Source organism: Sycon ciliatum, chromosome 5, assembly GCF_964019385.1.
Source record: "Sycon ciliatum chromosome 5, ocSycCili1.1, whole genome shotgun sequence".
NCBI lineage: Eukaryota > Metazoa > Porifera > Calcarea > Leucosolenida > Sycettidae > Sycon > Sycon ciliatum.
This window is the reverse complement of record NC_088647.1, coordinates 3,647,628-3,664,446: the sequence shown is the minus strand read 5'-3', so window position 1 is coordinate 3,664,446 and position 16,819 is coordinate 3,647,628. Positions and strand designations below refer to the sequence as shown.

The window sequence follows — 16,819 nt, the reverse complement described above, 5'->3', positions numbered from 1 at the left end:
GGAAATCACAAGCACTGCAGCACTCTCCCACTTCGCAGTGATGTATTGTATACAGCCTGTAATCATTACGGTTCGCTAATCATGGTGTCATCACTTAAATGTGGCAGGTCATTGTCGTAATTGGTGATATCCTAGAATTTTGTGTTGCTAGTACTCCTTTCGGTGTGTTCTCGATGCCCAGATTCCCCTGTACACAGGCGACATCATGCGCGTGGGAAGTGTGAACGGCCCTCTGGCCACATTGCAGGAGATCCGTGCTGTTCTGCAGCGCGTGACACGACTGGGTATCCGTATGACCGGATACGTGGCACCTTTCCCGGTAAGGGCTTTAGACCTGGGAGCTGGGTTTGAGCGTTTGCGGACTGCGACTGTTTGGTTGATCCTAATACAAATCATGGATAACAGGAGAGACATACAAGCATGAGTTATGACAAGCGAACTGTGGATTAAATTTGTTTTCCCGTACAGTACCAAGTTTGTCTCTCTTCTCATCCATGATTGATATTGGTTGAAGTACTAGTGTACACTTGATTTAGTTTGGAGTGCGGAAGCTTTGGCTGCGATGCGAGGTGAAGCATTCATGCATTGGGGTTGCCTTATTTTCATCTGTTTTCCCTCAACTATTGAAAGTTTTTTTTAAACAAAATAATTACAATTTTTGACACATTAGAAGCTAAAGATGTGGTGTTCCGGTACAACCTCGGTGGCCAATACCCAATGCAAGCGTGCGTACAGCAGAATGGATAACTTGTGACCTACTTTCTCCTCTGTCCAGGGTCAAAACTTCGGATCGGTCACACTGTTTAATGTGACGCTCGGTAGGGCAGTGCTGAGCAGTGATATGTCACTGCCTGAGGTGCAGAGCGTCGAGGACTGTGCCTGCCCGGCGGCTTACATGGGCCTGAGCTGTGAGCAGTGTCGCGTTGACACGCACACTCGTGACTTTGACCTGCGTGGTCTGACTGGCACCGCTGAGAATGTGTTCGACGTCTGCGTCCCCTGCATGTGCAACTCCCACTCCGTGTCCTGCAGTCAGATCGAGGGAATCTGCAACAACTGCGGCGATAACACAGAAGGTAAGAAGTAGCAATGATGATAACACAGAAGGTAAGAAGTAGCGATGATGATCGCATACACTCAGGTATCTCCTCATGCTTTGTGCTTTTGTGTGTGCACTATGTTGTCACACACAGCTCAGTGAGTTTTCATTCTCCTTGGGCAGCTTGGGGGTCTTCTAGTGTATGTATTGTACAGAGCTCAAGCTGGTCACGGTGCTGTAGTATCGCCATGGGGATGAGTTCTCAGTGTGCCGAACAGATTGTGTGTGTGTATGTGTGTGTATGTGTGTGTGTGTGTGTCACTGTGTGTGTCACTGTGTGTGTCACTGTGTGTGTCACTGTGTGTGTGTGTGTGTGTGTGTGCATGTATGTGTGTGTGTGTGTGTGTGTGTGTGTGTGTGTGTGTGTGTGTGTGTGTGTGTGTGTGTGTGTGTGTGTGTGTGTGCATGTATGTGTGTGTGTGTGTGTGTGTGTGTGTGTGTGTGTGTGTGTGTGTGTGTGTGTGTGTGTGTGTGTGTGTGTGTGTGTGTGTGTGTGTGTGCATGTATGTGTGTGCATGTATGTGTGTACGTGAGTGTAACTTAAGTGCGTTATGGCTAGGGAATGTACATGCATGTGTCGGGGGGGGGGGGGGTGAAGTCCATGCATTGATCCGGTCCCAGGGGGGTGGGGGTGAAGTCCATGCATTGATCCGGTCCCAGGGGGGGGGGGGGTGAAGTCCATGCATTGATCCGGTCCCAGGGGGGGGGGGGGTGAAGTCCATGCATTGATCCGGTCCCGGGGGGGGGGGGGGGGGGGAGGGTGAAGTCCATGCATTGATCCGGTCCCAGGGGGGGGGGGGATGAAGTCCATGCATTGATCCGGTCCCAGGGGGGGGGGGGGGGTGAAGTCCATGCATTGATCAGGTACCATACAGGGTATACTTGTAACATGATCGTGGCAGTGGCTGGATTCTTGTTTCTGAATATGTTGTTTTGTTTTTGGCATGTCTCTGCCGTTCAGGTGATCATTGTGAGAATTGCAGCGACATGTTCTTTGGCGATGCCACGACTTCAGTCACGGCCTGTCAGCCATGTGCCTGTGACATGATCGGATCAGCTAACAATTCCTGTAACCGGGTGAGATTAGAAAAGAGCTACGCGATTATGATGTTGTTTTGGGGAGAGGGAGGGAGGGAGAATGTGCGTGCGTGCATTTGTACGTGTGTGTGTATGCGTGCGTGCCCTCGCACGCGTGTGTATGTGCATGTGTGTGTGTGTGTGTGTGTATGTGTGTGTGTGTGTGTTTGTGTGTTTGTGTGTGTGTGTGTGTGTGTGTGTGTGTTTGTGTGTGTGTTTGTGCATGTGTGTTTGTGCGTGTGTGTATGTGCATGCCAGGAAGAGCAAGAGCGGTGCGAAGATAGCTGTGAGTTATGATCCCCCGTAACCGTGCATGTGAGGCACAACTCATCATCCAGCTCTCACCAGCTACAAATCAGGCATGAAATTCTTTCGTTTTTGCTATTGAATTGCATGTCCGTGTACATGAGAACCTAGTGCCGGTACCTACCCCAGCTGGTATCTCTTAAAAACCAGGCCATGCACTTCTGTATTTAGAAGACACCTGTTGAGCTTGAGACCCAACTGTTCCCCAATCTAGTTTATATGTAGTATGCGACGAGGAAACATCCTATACAGGACATGTATGCCTGGTCCCTTCAATTTACAAACAGCAACTCCGCAACCAGGCCCTTCCTTGCCGTTACTCGGAGTTTCGTATTGCTGGCTCTGCCCGTTGGACACAGAGCGTTATACAGAGAATGCGGGTCTTAGACACGTATATACGAGCCTATGTCGGCGGTCACTGGCCTAGGTTTCCGTGCTCCATACACTACACAGTACATACTACAGTGATGGCAACTGAAATCCGACCCCCCCCCCCCCTACCGTCTCGTACGGATCGCTAACGCGGCTAGCGCACCGCTAGGGGTCGGATTTCAGTTGCCAGCACTGTACATGTGTGTGTGTGTGTGTGTGGCTACTTGGTGACCGTGTCCTATAGGATGCCAGGATACGCCTGGTCATCCGGTGGCTGTGTGCGGGAATAGAGAGGCTCTGCTGTGCAGTAAAACCTGTCAAGGAGACCGTTCTGACAAGGCGCCCACCTGTTTTTTTATTTCTTTTATTTTATTCTATTTTTTACAAAATACACAACTCACCGGCAGGCACATGTCACATGGGGCTAGCATGGGGTGAGATGGTGCTGGTGGGGCTTGCCATGCTCAACCGACCAGAGGTCTCGGCATCTTCGCATGGCAGGCCTGTCCCAGAGAACTAGTACTAGTACAGCAGCGGGACCAGGGGGTGCTTGTCACTTCCAGTTAATGATGTGACCCTGGACGAGGAGACCGCCTGCACACGGGAAGCATACGTTGAAGATGCCGAAAGCAATTTCCTAAAATTGCATGTTTCACTGTGTGTGCGCGTGCTGCGCTTGTGTTTGCTGCTTCTAGATGGATGGCCAGTGCCCGTGTCAGCCAAACATTATCAATCGCCAGTGCACGGAATGTCGCAACACCACGTTTGGCTTCTCAGCAGCTGGATGCATGAGTAAGTCACCAGTGGGCAATTGTGTATTCCCCCTCCTTCCAACCCGGCTAATATTTTGATTTCGAAAAACACGATTCAAGGTCTCTAATTTTGTAATACCAAAACACAAAATAAACTGAACCGTCCACCTCTCCACACTGCACTCTTGGCCCACATTCACTATAACACAATTGGTGAAATTTGAAGCGATTCATTATCAAAAACCAAGAATACAACAAGCACGATCTTGTAGTGGCGGATTCACGATCATGAGAGGGATTCTGTAGCAGTATTCTACAATTGTGGGCTCACCAGAAACCTTGCATTGGTCTAATACGACGTGCATGAGAACTATGGAACTATGGTTACGCTGAGGCAAGAAGAGTGTTTGATTGAAACTAGTGAGTCATAGCTCACGGGGAGACGCCATGAGCGACCGTAGCGTTTTTAAATCACGTGTGTCCGTTACAGTCGGCCTCAGTGACAGTGGGGGGGGGGGGGCAGGGTTGATTATTTTATACACGCCCTGGCATACAACATCGCTTGTCTGGGCCACACGTGGCGGCAGCAAGTCAATGCTGCAATCATGATCGCGATCACGAGTTTAGTAGGCCAAGGACCATGTAGAACGTCCGAATCCAGGGTGGAAACGCACATCGGTTCACATGCCCTGATCTCATGTCGACTAGCTGGTGAACACTAATCAATGTCCCATCCATGCGGGTAAGCACCTCATTGACCCCGCTTGTTCCTCATTCTTCATTCCCGATGATGTGTCCTAAGCGAAGACTAGCCAAGCTTACTTGCTGATGTCAACACAAAAGGCTGATAAAAAAATGTCCCATGCTGCAAGAGGACAGAAAGGGATATATTTTTGACATGTGATATACATAACGTTATTGTCATGTGTACCATATTCTGCTGCTGCTGCCGCTGCAGAATGAGAAAGGATTGGTAAGGACATTTTTTGCCGAGTTGTACATGTGTGTATGTGCCTAGTGGTCACACGGCTGTACTGTAACGATCTGTTATTTCCACACAAGTAATACATGAATACCGCATGGTTGAATGTTGCTGGGCTCCGTTGATTCCTCCCGTTCTCGGTGTGTGTGTGTGTGTGTGTGTGTGTGTGTGTGTGCATGCGCGTGCGTGTGTGTATTTGCATGGCATGGGCATGTCTGCTCATAGGCTGTGGCTGCAACGTCAATGCCACAATGATGAACACGTGTATCGGCGGACAGGACGGCGACTGTATCTGCAGTCAGGTGGATGGACAGTGCGATTGCCAGGACAATGTTGAGGGCCGTACATGTACAGACTGTGCATTCGGCACCTTCGGTAAGCCAACTTCTGGACAGTACATACATACACAGTGGAGGATCCAGGAGGGGTTCCAGGGGTTCTGCGGAACCTCCTAAATTTCGTAAATTTACTACTTGTAACCATATACGTGCCCATGTTCATATATCAGCTATTCCGAGTGGCAGTTTTGACTATACTGTACTGGAACCCCCAGTAGAGATCGCTGGATCCGCCGCTGATACATACATACATGATTGTGTGTGTACGGGGAGGGGGGGGGGTGTGAAGATGCTGTGGCAACAGCTTTGCTCTTATCACCAGAACTGCATGCCATGTGATGAGCTGCACGGACCAAATTCTTTCTTTCCAGGCTCTTCTCAGCTTCCGTACCGTGCTGGCACGTTCTGCAAACTTAGGATGTTGAACTGCATACTCTGCTATTACTGTCTTGAATAACACGTACTCGCACATGTTTTGAATGTAAGTATGATCTTGCACTGAAACGAAGACTTGACTGCAAGCACATAATATTATGTGGTATACTGTAAAAGCAGAAATTTTCGGTGGTGTGTTATTTTCGGTTACTTCGGTGCTGACAATTTTTACCGAAAATAAAACGCACCGAAAATTTCGGTACAACCGATACTGTATACATGTAGTACTAGTACACTTACCTGGAAAACGGGTTTTACCGAAAATTTCCCTCCACCGAACCGCCGATTTTGGAGAACACCGAAAATTTTACACTACCGAAAATTTCTCCTTTTACAGTACAGACCGAGCAACTGACCGCCTGTGAATCACTCGGTCTGATGTTCGTGTACCTGTACTCAATGAGGAGCTCTGTTGTTCGTCAAATGTGTGCCGCTGCGCTTCTCTGCCGCTAGGAATCGCTCCGGCCTGTGTCGTCTGCCACCCATGCTTTGAGCTGTGGTTCGACATAATCCAGCGACTGTCGGTCATGGTCGAGTTCCAGGACAATCGCACGACGGACGCGCTGTTGCGTGCGTTCGGCGGCTTGTCCGCGATGGATATCATGGACCGTCTGAACCAGATCAGAATGAAGCTGGACCAGTCGGAGGCGCGCATCAATGAGCGTGATGACATTGAGCTGGATGGCTTGCTGAGCACCCTGGAGTCGGCTTACCAGACTGTGAGTGTTTCTGAACCATCAACAAACAACCGTGGTATTGACTGTGGATGTTGCACCTAGACGTGATCGGTTGCTGAGAGTGGTGTGCAGCTTACAGCACACCCTGTTTCCTATACACCGTATACACCACACATAACAGAAGTGAAAGGCTGCACGGGGTAACTGTAACTTTAGGTTTCACGAGCACTCTACCTGGAGCTGCCTAGACCGGCCTTGTCTGTGTCTGTGTGTACCGTACACCATGTACTCTACATGCATGCTTGCAAACCCTCCCTGGAAACAAGCCTGTATATCTGTACATGGTGAGATTTTGAAGCTGGGGAAAGAGGGCCGGGGTGGGTGGGGGGGAGGGGGCAGGGCATTGCAGGGCACTGTCTACCCCACGGGATCCTGAGCTACCATTCTTCACAGCATGCACAGACATTCACACGGCAGTCTAATGTATTAGGTGAAGTGAACACTGTGTGTGTGTTTGTAATTTTGCGTGTGTATGTGCACGCGTGTGTGTGCATGTGTGTGTGTGTGTGTATGTACGTGTGTGTGTGTTCGCGCGAGCCCGTGTGTGTGTGTGTGTGTGTGTGTGTGTGTGTGTGTGTGGGTGTGGGTGGGTGTGTGGGTGTGTGGGTGGGTGTGTGTGTGTGTGTGCATGGATGAACATGTATGCATGGTAGGTCTTGGCCAGCTTCACCTCGGCCAGCACGGACATTGACCAGGTTGAGGAGTCTCTGAACTTCTCGCTGTCGCGTCTGCCGTTCATTGAGAACTTCACCGGTGCGGTGACCGTGTTTGACGGCACGGTTATCACGGCTGAAGAGCTTGATCAGCTGAGTCGTGTACAGAACATGATGGTAAGAGAATGCCTGCTTGCAATACCACCATGCTCTCTCTCTCTCTCTCTCTCTCTCTCTCTCTCTCTATCTATCTATCTCTCTCTCCCTCTCTCTCTCTCTCTCTCTCTCTCTCTCTCTCTCTCTCTCTCTCTCTCTCTCTCTCTCTCTCTCTCTCTCTCTCTCTCTCTCTCTCTCTCTCTCTCTCTCTCTCTCTCTCTCTCTCTCTCTCTCTCTCTCTCTCTCTCTCTCTCTCTCTCTCTCTCTCTCTCTCTCTCTCTCTCTCTCTCTCTCTCTCTCTCTGCACTCTACTGTACATGTGTGCATTGCCGTGTGTTTGCCACTCAGACTCTTGCAGCTACTAGTACATGTTTGACAGTGTATGGGAGAGGAGGGTATATGATCATATCATCTGTTGAAAAAAGGTGGGGGGGGGGGCTTGTCAACTCCATCTGTACATGTGCTAAAATATGGATTGGCATGACGACAGGCACTGATTTTGCCACTCCATGCTAGCAAGTATGATGACATCATTGGTGTACTGGGGTTGACGAGTATGTCTCTAACCTCAGATAGCCTCCTTAGGATGAGCTAAAAGTATTGCATGTACACGTTCCGTTCTGATATGGGCCTTTCACTGCCAGCCTTGTATACCCTAACGTTACTCAATCTGCGGACAGAACTGTTTCGTCCTTTGTGGACTCATCACCACAGCACAGAGAAAATGAGGCCAAACCTGATAGTAATGGAAAATAAATTTTCCAATTTTCCCTAACGTTACGTGCAAAGTACCTTTCATACTCATGTTTATTCACACTGAGCAGTCTGTGGGTGGGCGACTGGATTCGCCTAGCCATGGCTAGGTACCCTTCAAACAGGCCATTCCATAGTCACGTGACACGGTGCAGGTATAACGCAGGATTTTTTTGATAAGACGATGACATGTTGAGACCTGAGAAAAACATTGCATTATGATTCACAGAGCTGGCCTGCAAATGTCCTGCTCGAAACTCCTCTGTTTTCTCAAAAATCCGCAAGTTGAGGGAATGGAAAAGGAAAATTCTGAAAAAGAACAATGGCTATCACCACCAGGACTGGAACCAGTGACCTTCGCTTGAGGTCAGCAATGCTCCTAGCCACTGAGCGGCTATCTCGAAATTGCCTCTGTTTCTGTGCGGCGTGTGTTGCCAGGCTATCAACGTCACCAGCACTGCTAACAGGGAGAACATGCTGCTGCAGGATGTGGCCGCTCAGGCCAATGTGTCCGTGCAGTCGGCACGCGAGAGCCAGCGCATCGTAGCTGCTGCCCTGGCCAGCGCCCAGAGCACACTGGCCGGTGTTCCTGGCCTGGAAGCGCTGCACGCAGAGTACCGCGCTCTGTACCAGGCAAACGAAGCCTACATCGGCATGAGCACAACGGCGGTGGAGAACCTGGAGGCATACTCCATGAATGCTACCAGGTAACAATATGCAGTCAGACCACACACACATACGCACACATACATGTGCTATTTCCAGTCAAATGACCCTGAATAAGTAGACCACCTGGTATCAGAGACCACATTTTGAAGGTCCCTTCAACGGAGTGGTCGTCTTAGACAGGTTTCACTGTAAACACAATGGATGGAAGTGCAACACAAATGCAAACCGAGAATATGTATTTTAAGCCTCAAGGTACTGTGTTTGGTTGATGTGTGATATTCCTCACTAGTATCATCACGATGGCCTATCAAGTTGTGACCGCAGCCAATTCCACCGCCTACATGGCCAGAGTGCAGGCTGCAAGTCGCCTGGTCGAGGCACAGCAGCTCGCCGCCAACGTATTGAGCATAGCCATTCTGGCCAACGCCACGTACGAGAGCGCCGCCAACGGTTCACGTGCTGCCAGCGCCGTGCAGGTGAGATAGATATAAAAATGAGAGAGAAAGAAAGAAAATGGATCTATTGTGCACGAAACTGGTGGATAAAACCCCGTCAGGACTGCGTTCTGAGGGCAGCGACGTAGACATGTTTAAACAATGTACATGTATGACTAATCACGGCCCCGTGACCAGTCCAACAGTCACAAATCCCCGAAGAGCAGTCACAGAGTCACACGCCGGTTTGTACCCAGATGACCAGTCACAAACCGCCGCGATTTTTGACGCTGTAATCCCCACCCCGTCCCAGTTGGTAGCTAACAAGGCAGTATGTTTGTAGCTGGCAGTGGAATCGTTTTTAAGTGAGAGAGAAGGAAAGACTGAAAGAGAATATTGACTGTACAGGACGATGGGCCTGCTCAGCTCAAGCTACAGCATTACTTTGATCAGCTGTACTCCATGAGTCCATGAGTCCATGGGCAGCAGCAGGAAAGTATACACTGTACTTGGTATCCGAGGTGCACGTACAGTCATGTACTTCTTATCCACATGTACTTCTTATCCACATGTACTTCTTATCCACATGTACTTCTTATCCACATGTACTTCTTATCCACATGTACTTCTTATCCACATGTACTTCAATCCTGTTTAATACACCCGTGCTCTAGGCAATGTCCGTGCTAAGCAAGAATATGATTGTGTTATCATAGTATGTACAGAGTGAGCTCCAATGTACTGTCGTGGCCGTGACATGGAAATCCGGTCGAATGACCGAGGCCGGTACCCTCAGTGCGTACAGAACGTTGCATGCACGGTGCACAAGTCATGTTGATCGCATGCGAACTCACGGCTGCATGGTCAGTGCACTGGGGCCGCTTGACCTCCGACTGGATTTCCATGTCCACGACAGTACATTGTATTTGCTTTACGTTGATTCTAGCAGGCATCGATCCCCGAATTGCCTGAATGCACTGACTCAACCGATGGTATGATGTCATTATGATGTCACTATGATGTCACTATGATGTCATTGTGCTCATAGCCCACACACCTGGAAACTGCAGGGACCATGTTTGACCCAAGCCATGTTGGTACATCCTGTATGTCTTGTTGTGTTCGTTTGCGTAGGCCGCAGCCTTCGACGCCTATCAGCGCGCCAACACCAACTTGAACGAGCTGGCCAGCATCAATGCCACCTTGCAGGGCGCGTACATGAGCCTGCAGCAGGCCCGGGACGCTGCACAGGCCGTGCGTGACCTGCAAACGCCCACCGTGGACGACGTGGAGCTGGTGCGCAACCTGAGCGAGCAGATCAACGCCAGCATCGTGCCGCAGAGCGAGATCGACCGTGTCCTGGCCGACGCTCGAGATGCTCTGATGCAGGCCGAGGAAATCCTCGCTGTGGTCCAAGCCGCATAGTAAGTGTTTCAAATTGTACACGCATGGTGCGGTAACACATGCATGGATTAAGAGTGTATCCACCCAGTATCTACAGTCAAAGGTAGGGGTGGGGGAGGGGATAACAATTATCTTTCTTTTCACGTTATCCAATCTGGATGGCCACCAAATACTGGAACAATGATTTTCATCTGGGGGGGGGGGGGGGCGTCACTCCTACTGTCTCCCACAGCGGACGTTTGAGTCCTGGAGAGATTCCACAGTGAATGTGGTTTTTTACGCTGCACTCAATACATGGGCTCCCAGGAGGGCAGGGGAGCTTTTGGAGGTTACCATGCCGTGTGTTGCAGGATCCCCTTGGAGCTTCCTGTATCGTGTGCTGTAGTCGACCTTGCCGTATTGTGTGTTGGGGGGGGGGGGGGAGATAATAATCTTAAAGCAGCCAACGAAAGGAATAGGAACTCATTATCTCCTAGTGGACAGAATTAAAGGGGAAGTTAAGGCAACAATTAAAATTTCACCAGTTGTAGTCTTCGGGGTGCTGAGTCGAATGGTCTTGGTCCGAGAAAGCTGAGATGCTCCCTTCCTACTTGAATCCCAATCGAACTCGCGCACTTCCACCGAAACTGGGTGACTGCGCCCTACTAGATGGGGATTTGTATGCAAAATGTCACTAAAAGCGCCAGTTCGTTCTTATAAAAGCATGGATGACCGCGATTGGCCCATATGTTGTGCTCTTTTGGACGCTGAGTCGACTGGTTTTGGTCCGAAAAGGCTGGGATGCAGCGTTCCTCCTTTATTCCCAATCGAACATGGTTGAACAAGCGGTCACGTGCTCCTGGGTGCCGAAATCACCTGGTCACCACACCAGCAGGCGACAACTTTCACACCAAGGTTCAACTCGAGTGACAGGACTGCATACATAATGGGATTCAGTAAGGAATCACTAGTCTAAATAGATGCAGGTTAAACTCTTGTATAAAGGGATTGTAGAACTAATCACACCTGTGCTTCCGACAGCAGAGGGGCAATGACTGAAGTCTAAATTTTAGCTATTAGGTGTACTTCTACTATACTGACAACTCTTCATTATGGTGTCTTGGTGCCTTGCCGTGTGTGTGTGTGTATGTGTGCATGTGTATACGTGTGTACGTGCATGTGCATGTGTACGTGTGTGTATGTGAGTGTGTGTGTGTGTGTGTGTGCGTGTGTGCGTGTGTGCGTGCGCGTGCATCATGTGCTGGTCCACAGCAACACGAGTCAAATTGCCTACGACATGGTGGCCGAGATCCAGACCGTGCTGCAGCAGGTTACCATGTACACTGAAAACGTCAATGAGTACATCAACCGTGCTCGCACCTACATCCAGCAAGCCAACGATACACTGCAGCAGGTTAGTGCGTTCACCGGCCCAGACTTGGGATATCTGAATAACTCCGGCATTGCTTGTAGTGTGTGTCAAGTCTGCTCCGAGCCCACCATCAGGATTCATGCACTGAAAATTAAAAATTGTTATTTTCTCTTTCTTGCCATCGTTGTTCCTCTCTCTCTCTCTCTCTTGACGGGTACATTGAGTATATTATTTACTTGAACTGTAGCATTTGCTGAAAGCTAACCGGTGTTGATCCTGGATGTGGTGACGTTCCTGCGGATGCAGAAAACGGTCTCCAGCCGGGTCTCACGCGAACCGTGAATTTTTTTGTTTAAAACCGGTGTTGGTGTCGACTGCTGCAATAACAATCTGTTCTCTGTCTCAGACGCGCCAAGCAGCGTATGATTTAGTGAGCCTGACAAACGAGCTCCGCGATGTGGTGAACAACGAGGCCCGACCCGACCTGGAAGCCACTCTCACCTGCCAGTCTGCTGTGACCAATGTGTTGCAAGAGGCGCTCGCCACGGCTACAAGGCTGTGCTCCATCGAAGGGCCAATCCTGCAGTCGGTACGTGTGTATGGGGTGGCAGTAGTAGTAGTACGAGTAGTGCTTGGGTTGTGGCAGAGGGTGGTGTTCTCATGGTGTCTGCATTCTCCAGGGTTGGGGGGTTGGGGGTTAGCCGGCTACAGCTCTGTCGTGCACCACCTTCTGACCCGGGTAATCCACCTTGATTGATTCCCGACTTTGGATTAGTGTAGGTGAATAAAACGCACATGCAGACCAAAAGAACCCGGGTCAGTGTATACCCCGGTCAATTTCTTTCAACCCGGGCCGGAGCCAGGTCCACGCACCCTCTCAAAAGGGTCCACACACCCTCTCAACCGGGTCCACACACCCTCTCAACAGGGTCCACACACCCTCTCAACGGGGTCCACACACCCTCCCAACAGGGTCCACACACCCTCTCAACACGGTCCACACACCCTCTCAAGTCTCAATAGGGTCCACACACCCTCCCAACAGGGTCCACACACCCTCTCAGCAGGGTCCAAACACCCTCTCAATCTCACTACTGCATCATAGGCACACAAGTGCCCCAAGCTGCACTTCATTCAAGTTTCCTCTGCATTTTCGCTGCAAGGCTTCCAGCCCTGAGCACTAGTTCAACAGTTGCCAGCACCTTCGACTCTACTGCAATGGATTATGCATCTCGAGACCACTAGGTCGGGGGAGGTTGACCTACCTCATCGGCACGCATGCCAGGCTCATCTGTGTTGTCAATGTTCGCTTGTCCAATTTTGTCTACCTCCCCTTTTAATGGGCTTTTATGTTGCTGGCCAGTGCTTTGTAGTAAAAAATAAAATAAAATAAATATGACGTCAAGTTGTACTTGAAGTATTTGTCATGTGATCAGCATCAACAACACAACACAATGTACAGTTGCGCTCAGTGAAAGCTGACCCAGAGTGCATATGTAGTAGCGCCATCAGCTTGCACAGCCCTGGAAGTGGCACGAATGCGGCTGGACGTACACAAGCACAGCTACAGTGATGTAATGGGAACTGGACCAGGGACCAGGGCACCAGCTTTGCACGTTGGGTCGGATTTCCAAGTCACCGAGCACAACTGTACAATTACATGCGCACACAGTCCTCCCATGTCCGCACCCCTCAAAACCAGGCATCCATTTTAGTCTGCCGAGTAGAAGCAGTGCTGCTATACACGCAGTCCACGCGTGTGCGGTACATTATTCTTTGGGTAGTGTCTGCCTGTACATGTGTGAGTGATTTCACAATGTCTATGCCTATCCAGTGGTCTGCGGGGTTTTTTGGCTCACGTTCTTAAATCGGTGCATACTAGTAGATGGCTGGTTAAGAGAGTGTTAATTGAGTGTACTGTACCAGTATCTAAAACACTTGCTGTAATCTCTGGTTGCAATCACAACTGGCTTGCAGGAGGTGGAGTCGGCAGAGGCCAACGTCGCAGCGCTGCAAGCCCAGGCCACGGCGCGCTACAGCGAGGTTGCCAGCACACAAGACCTGGTGGTCAACGCCACGCAGGCTGCTGACAACGTGCGCGCAGCACTCGATGCCCGCCCCAGCGCCAGTGCTGTCACCGGTAAGCATGTCTAGCCAGTCCCAGGGGGTGTCGGAAGGTGGTTTAGTGTGGTACGGTCAGCCACCTGAAGTACAATTTACTTGTGGGATTGGGGTGGCTCCTCTGAAAATGTTCAGCTCAAATCAGTGGCTTTTATTAATGCACAGGGTAGCAGAGGCAAAGAGTGGCACGGTCAATACCGTAGTGACCGTAGCGTGTCCGACACCCCCGAGTCCTGTGATTGATACTCTTGCTAGTCTGGCTGCTCTTGCTGCACAGTTTATGCACACCGGCATTGACAGTATCAGCTGCGTGTGGCCTCATTTTCTCTGTGCTGCGCTGATGAGTCGACGAAGGACGACACGGCTCCGTCTTGCTTTCGATAGCAGTTCGCAGATTGAGTAGAAGAAATAGAAAAAAGTGGCAGCCAGACTAATCCGAAAAAGTGACAATCTCCCTTCACACTATGGCATGTACTAGGGGAGCTGAGGGCTTGGCTGTGGACAGTGCCTTTATTCAAATCAGCGTACTAAACTGCCGGTTGGTCCATGACAAGGCCGCGGATGAAAGCAGAGCGTACATGCACAGGAAGATATAATACTTACATTCTTCGTCTTTTTGTGAGAGCTTGGACAATCCACTTGTCCAGGCAAGAAGGCAGCAATGCCTGTTCATTCTGGCGAAGTAAAATAAAATATACCAACCAACCAACCTACATGAATGTGTGAGTGTTGGACACAAACAAAGGATAACTTGTAAGCCTTCGGTCCTTCTTTTTTCTCTCAAATCCATGGCTCTCAATCCAAGTCTTATGAATACGGTTGTTTTCCTTTCGGACGCCCCCTTACAGCCGGATATACCGTACATGATGATGTACATGTATGTAAAAATATTTCTTGGCTTTGGCTGTGTGATTCTAGCTACATCACTGTGCATTCTTGGGCAACACTTTCTTGAGACCTGGCTTTCCGGCAGACGAGCATTTCACTGTGCCGTGACTCTCGCCTGACTACACACCAAATAATCTATTTCTGTGTTCTTGTTTCCTTCTTTCCCTTTTCACCATAGCCCTTCTGACCGAGTACATACAGCTGCAGATGGAGATCCAGTCATCGCAGACACGCGCAGTCATGTTTGAATCTCAGCTGGATAGCATCGTTGCCGCCTTTGAGCAATTGTCGCTGCGGTGTCCGGCATAGAGTTAGTCGCTTGGCCGTTGATCCCCGTCTCTTGCCGAATTCTCGAGGCTGCTTGCTGCGATGTTGCCAGTACGTGCGCAATGCCTCTACTGTGTGTGCGTGTGCGAGAAGTTAGGTAGGTGATCGCACGATACACGCTCTCTACGAACCACCTCTCTAACTCTGGCTTGGCAGTAAATTCGTAGTGGGGATTGTATTATGACCGTAATATTTTTGGGAGGTACGGTTGTTGATGCTACCTGGCTTCTGTATCACAGGATAACTTTGCAAGCACCACCGTCGTATACCTATACTAGTGCAGGCACTTGCATCGCGTTCTCTCGTCTTCTCACAGCTTCCTTCTCCTCCCCTGCTCATCATAACAGTATGCATGAACTGTAATCTTAAAGCACATTTCTCCCTTGCACGTATTTCCGTAGATAAAGTTAGTGTCCAACGGCAAGATAAGGATTAAGATTGCATTCGTGACGCGGTCGGCGGCTACCTTCCGTTGGCATGGCACCCCTGACTAGGCAGTACATGCACTGTCTGTGATGGTTGTGAGTAGTAAGTTGGCCGTGGCTCTTTCCCAGTAGTTTGCTATGGTGCGGTTTCTGCGAGTGTCTTTTCTTGCAGCGGCAGCCAATTCCCAAGGCCTGCTTGATTGTTTTCTCACAAAATCTTCTAATTTTGATATTGTCAGCAGACCCTGATGACTGTTTGGTAGCTCATGCAAGCAAGTGCCACCATCGTGTGGTGATGCTGCTAATAACGTTGTTGTTGTCGAGACTGATGATAAGCTAGGTCCGCACGTTCCACTTTTCTTTATAACCTGCATGCAGTAGCAACCATGTGGCTCTGGCTCACTTTCCTGTGTGAAAAAGAACCTGCCTTCATTCATAGACATGTGTAAGATAACTGGGCCTTATGTAGTAGCACGCCGGTCACATCAAGATGCGGGCTGGTGCTGGTGAAGGGTTCGTCAACAATCTAGCCCTCCTCAACCTTGCCGTGCACTTCGGTCAACATGTGGTAGTAGTAGGTGTGTTCAAACGAGATGAAACACGGCTACATTTTGAATTTAATTTAAAAGAGGCAATGGATGAACAATGTGTACGCTCATATCACAGACAATATGACTGTATGAGTAACCAAAGTTGCGTTCCGGAGCACGTACCTAACCTTGTTGTACTCACTGCTTTATTACGAGTAGTGCCCCCGACGACGCCTTTTCAACATATGATATGGAAAAACAAAACAAGGAAAAGATTGATGGCTAGAAGTACGGACTTGGATGGAGAGCCAAAGGATAAATTTATAGTAAAGAAAATGTGTAGCTTCTTGGTCCTTTTTTCTTCTTCTTTTCTTTCTTTGCTATAAATTGGCTAGAAGTACGAGTAGCATAAATCAGCCAGTGCTGGCCACCATGCAGGCACGGCTACCAACTTGGCAAGAGCAGTGTTATGGTGTATCCAGGTTATGCGAAGGGTTTTGTTGGGCGAGTCTGCGGAACCGCGAATGGGCGCTCAGTATACAGCCTGAGTCGGCGGACTCGCTAATGGGCGATATCTCTTTGTAGCGTTAGTCGCTAGTGCAAGTGCAGTGCTGTGCCGCAACTAACTTCGCCAAAGCATCTCAAGTGATGATGTAATCGCATAACCTCGATACTTTAGACATAGCAGCAAGGGTATAAGTATACTCTTGATACAGTAGAGTCGCGCACTGAAGAACATAGAGCCCAAGAACGTCCAGCCTGAAATTCTAAGAACGCCACAGCCTAAACTTTAAGCTAAGAACCATGAGAACGGCGGTGTTGGTTTTCTGGCAGCTTGTGGGATACATATGATCCAGTACGGATTGTTTCTACAAGTAAGAACGTGCTATAAGAACGCAGCCAGCTTGCTGAGAAATAAGAACTTCTCAGGCGAACCCCTTGGAAACAAAGTTCTTGGGCGTGCGACTCTACCGTAGCAGTTACATGTAGCACCCATAATATTATATTTA

The 16,819-nt window shown here is 49.6% G+C and overlaps 1 protein-coding gene across 1 annotated transcript in view; it reads left to right on the top strand.

Moving 5' to 3' along the window:
- The window catches only part of LOC135817215 (laminin subunit alpha-2-like), a 40,068-nt gene extending 24,540 nt beyond the window's left edge, over window positions 1–15,528 (top strand). Inside the window, exons 17-30 of the mRNA XM_065330344.1 lie at window positions 182–319; window positions 776–1,076; window positions 2,061–2,176; window positions 3,550–3,646; window positions 4,814–4,963; window positions 5,815–6,080; window positions 6,752–6,928; window positions 8,099–8,367; window positions 8,619–8,805; window positions 9,898–10,187; window positions 11,419–11,560; window positions 11,925–12,107; window positions 13,496–13,658; window positions 14,706–15,528. Coding sequence (XP_065186416.1) covers window positions 182–319; window positions 776–1,076; window positions 2,061–2,176; window positions 3,550–3,646; window positions 4,814–4,963; window positions 5,815–6,080; window positions 6,752–6,928; window positions 8,099–8,367; window positions 8,619–8,805; window positions 9,898–10,187; window positions 11,419–11,560; window positions 11,925–12,107; window positions 13,496–13,658; window positions 14,706–14,836 — 2,610 coding nt within the window. The 3' untranslated portion in view covers window positions 14,837–15,528. The remainder of the gene's footprint in view (window positions 1–181; window positions 320–775; window positions 1,077–2,060; window positions 2,177–3,549; window positions 3,647–4,813; window positions 4,964–5,814; window positions 6,081–6,751; window positions 6,929–8,098; window positions 8,368–8,618; window positions 8,806–9,897; window positions 10,188–11,418; window positions 11,561–11,924; window positions 12,108–13,495; window positions 13,659–14,705) is intronic.
- Window positions 15,529–16,819: the final 1,291 nt, after the last annotated feature.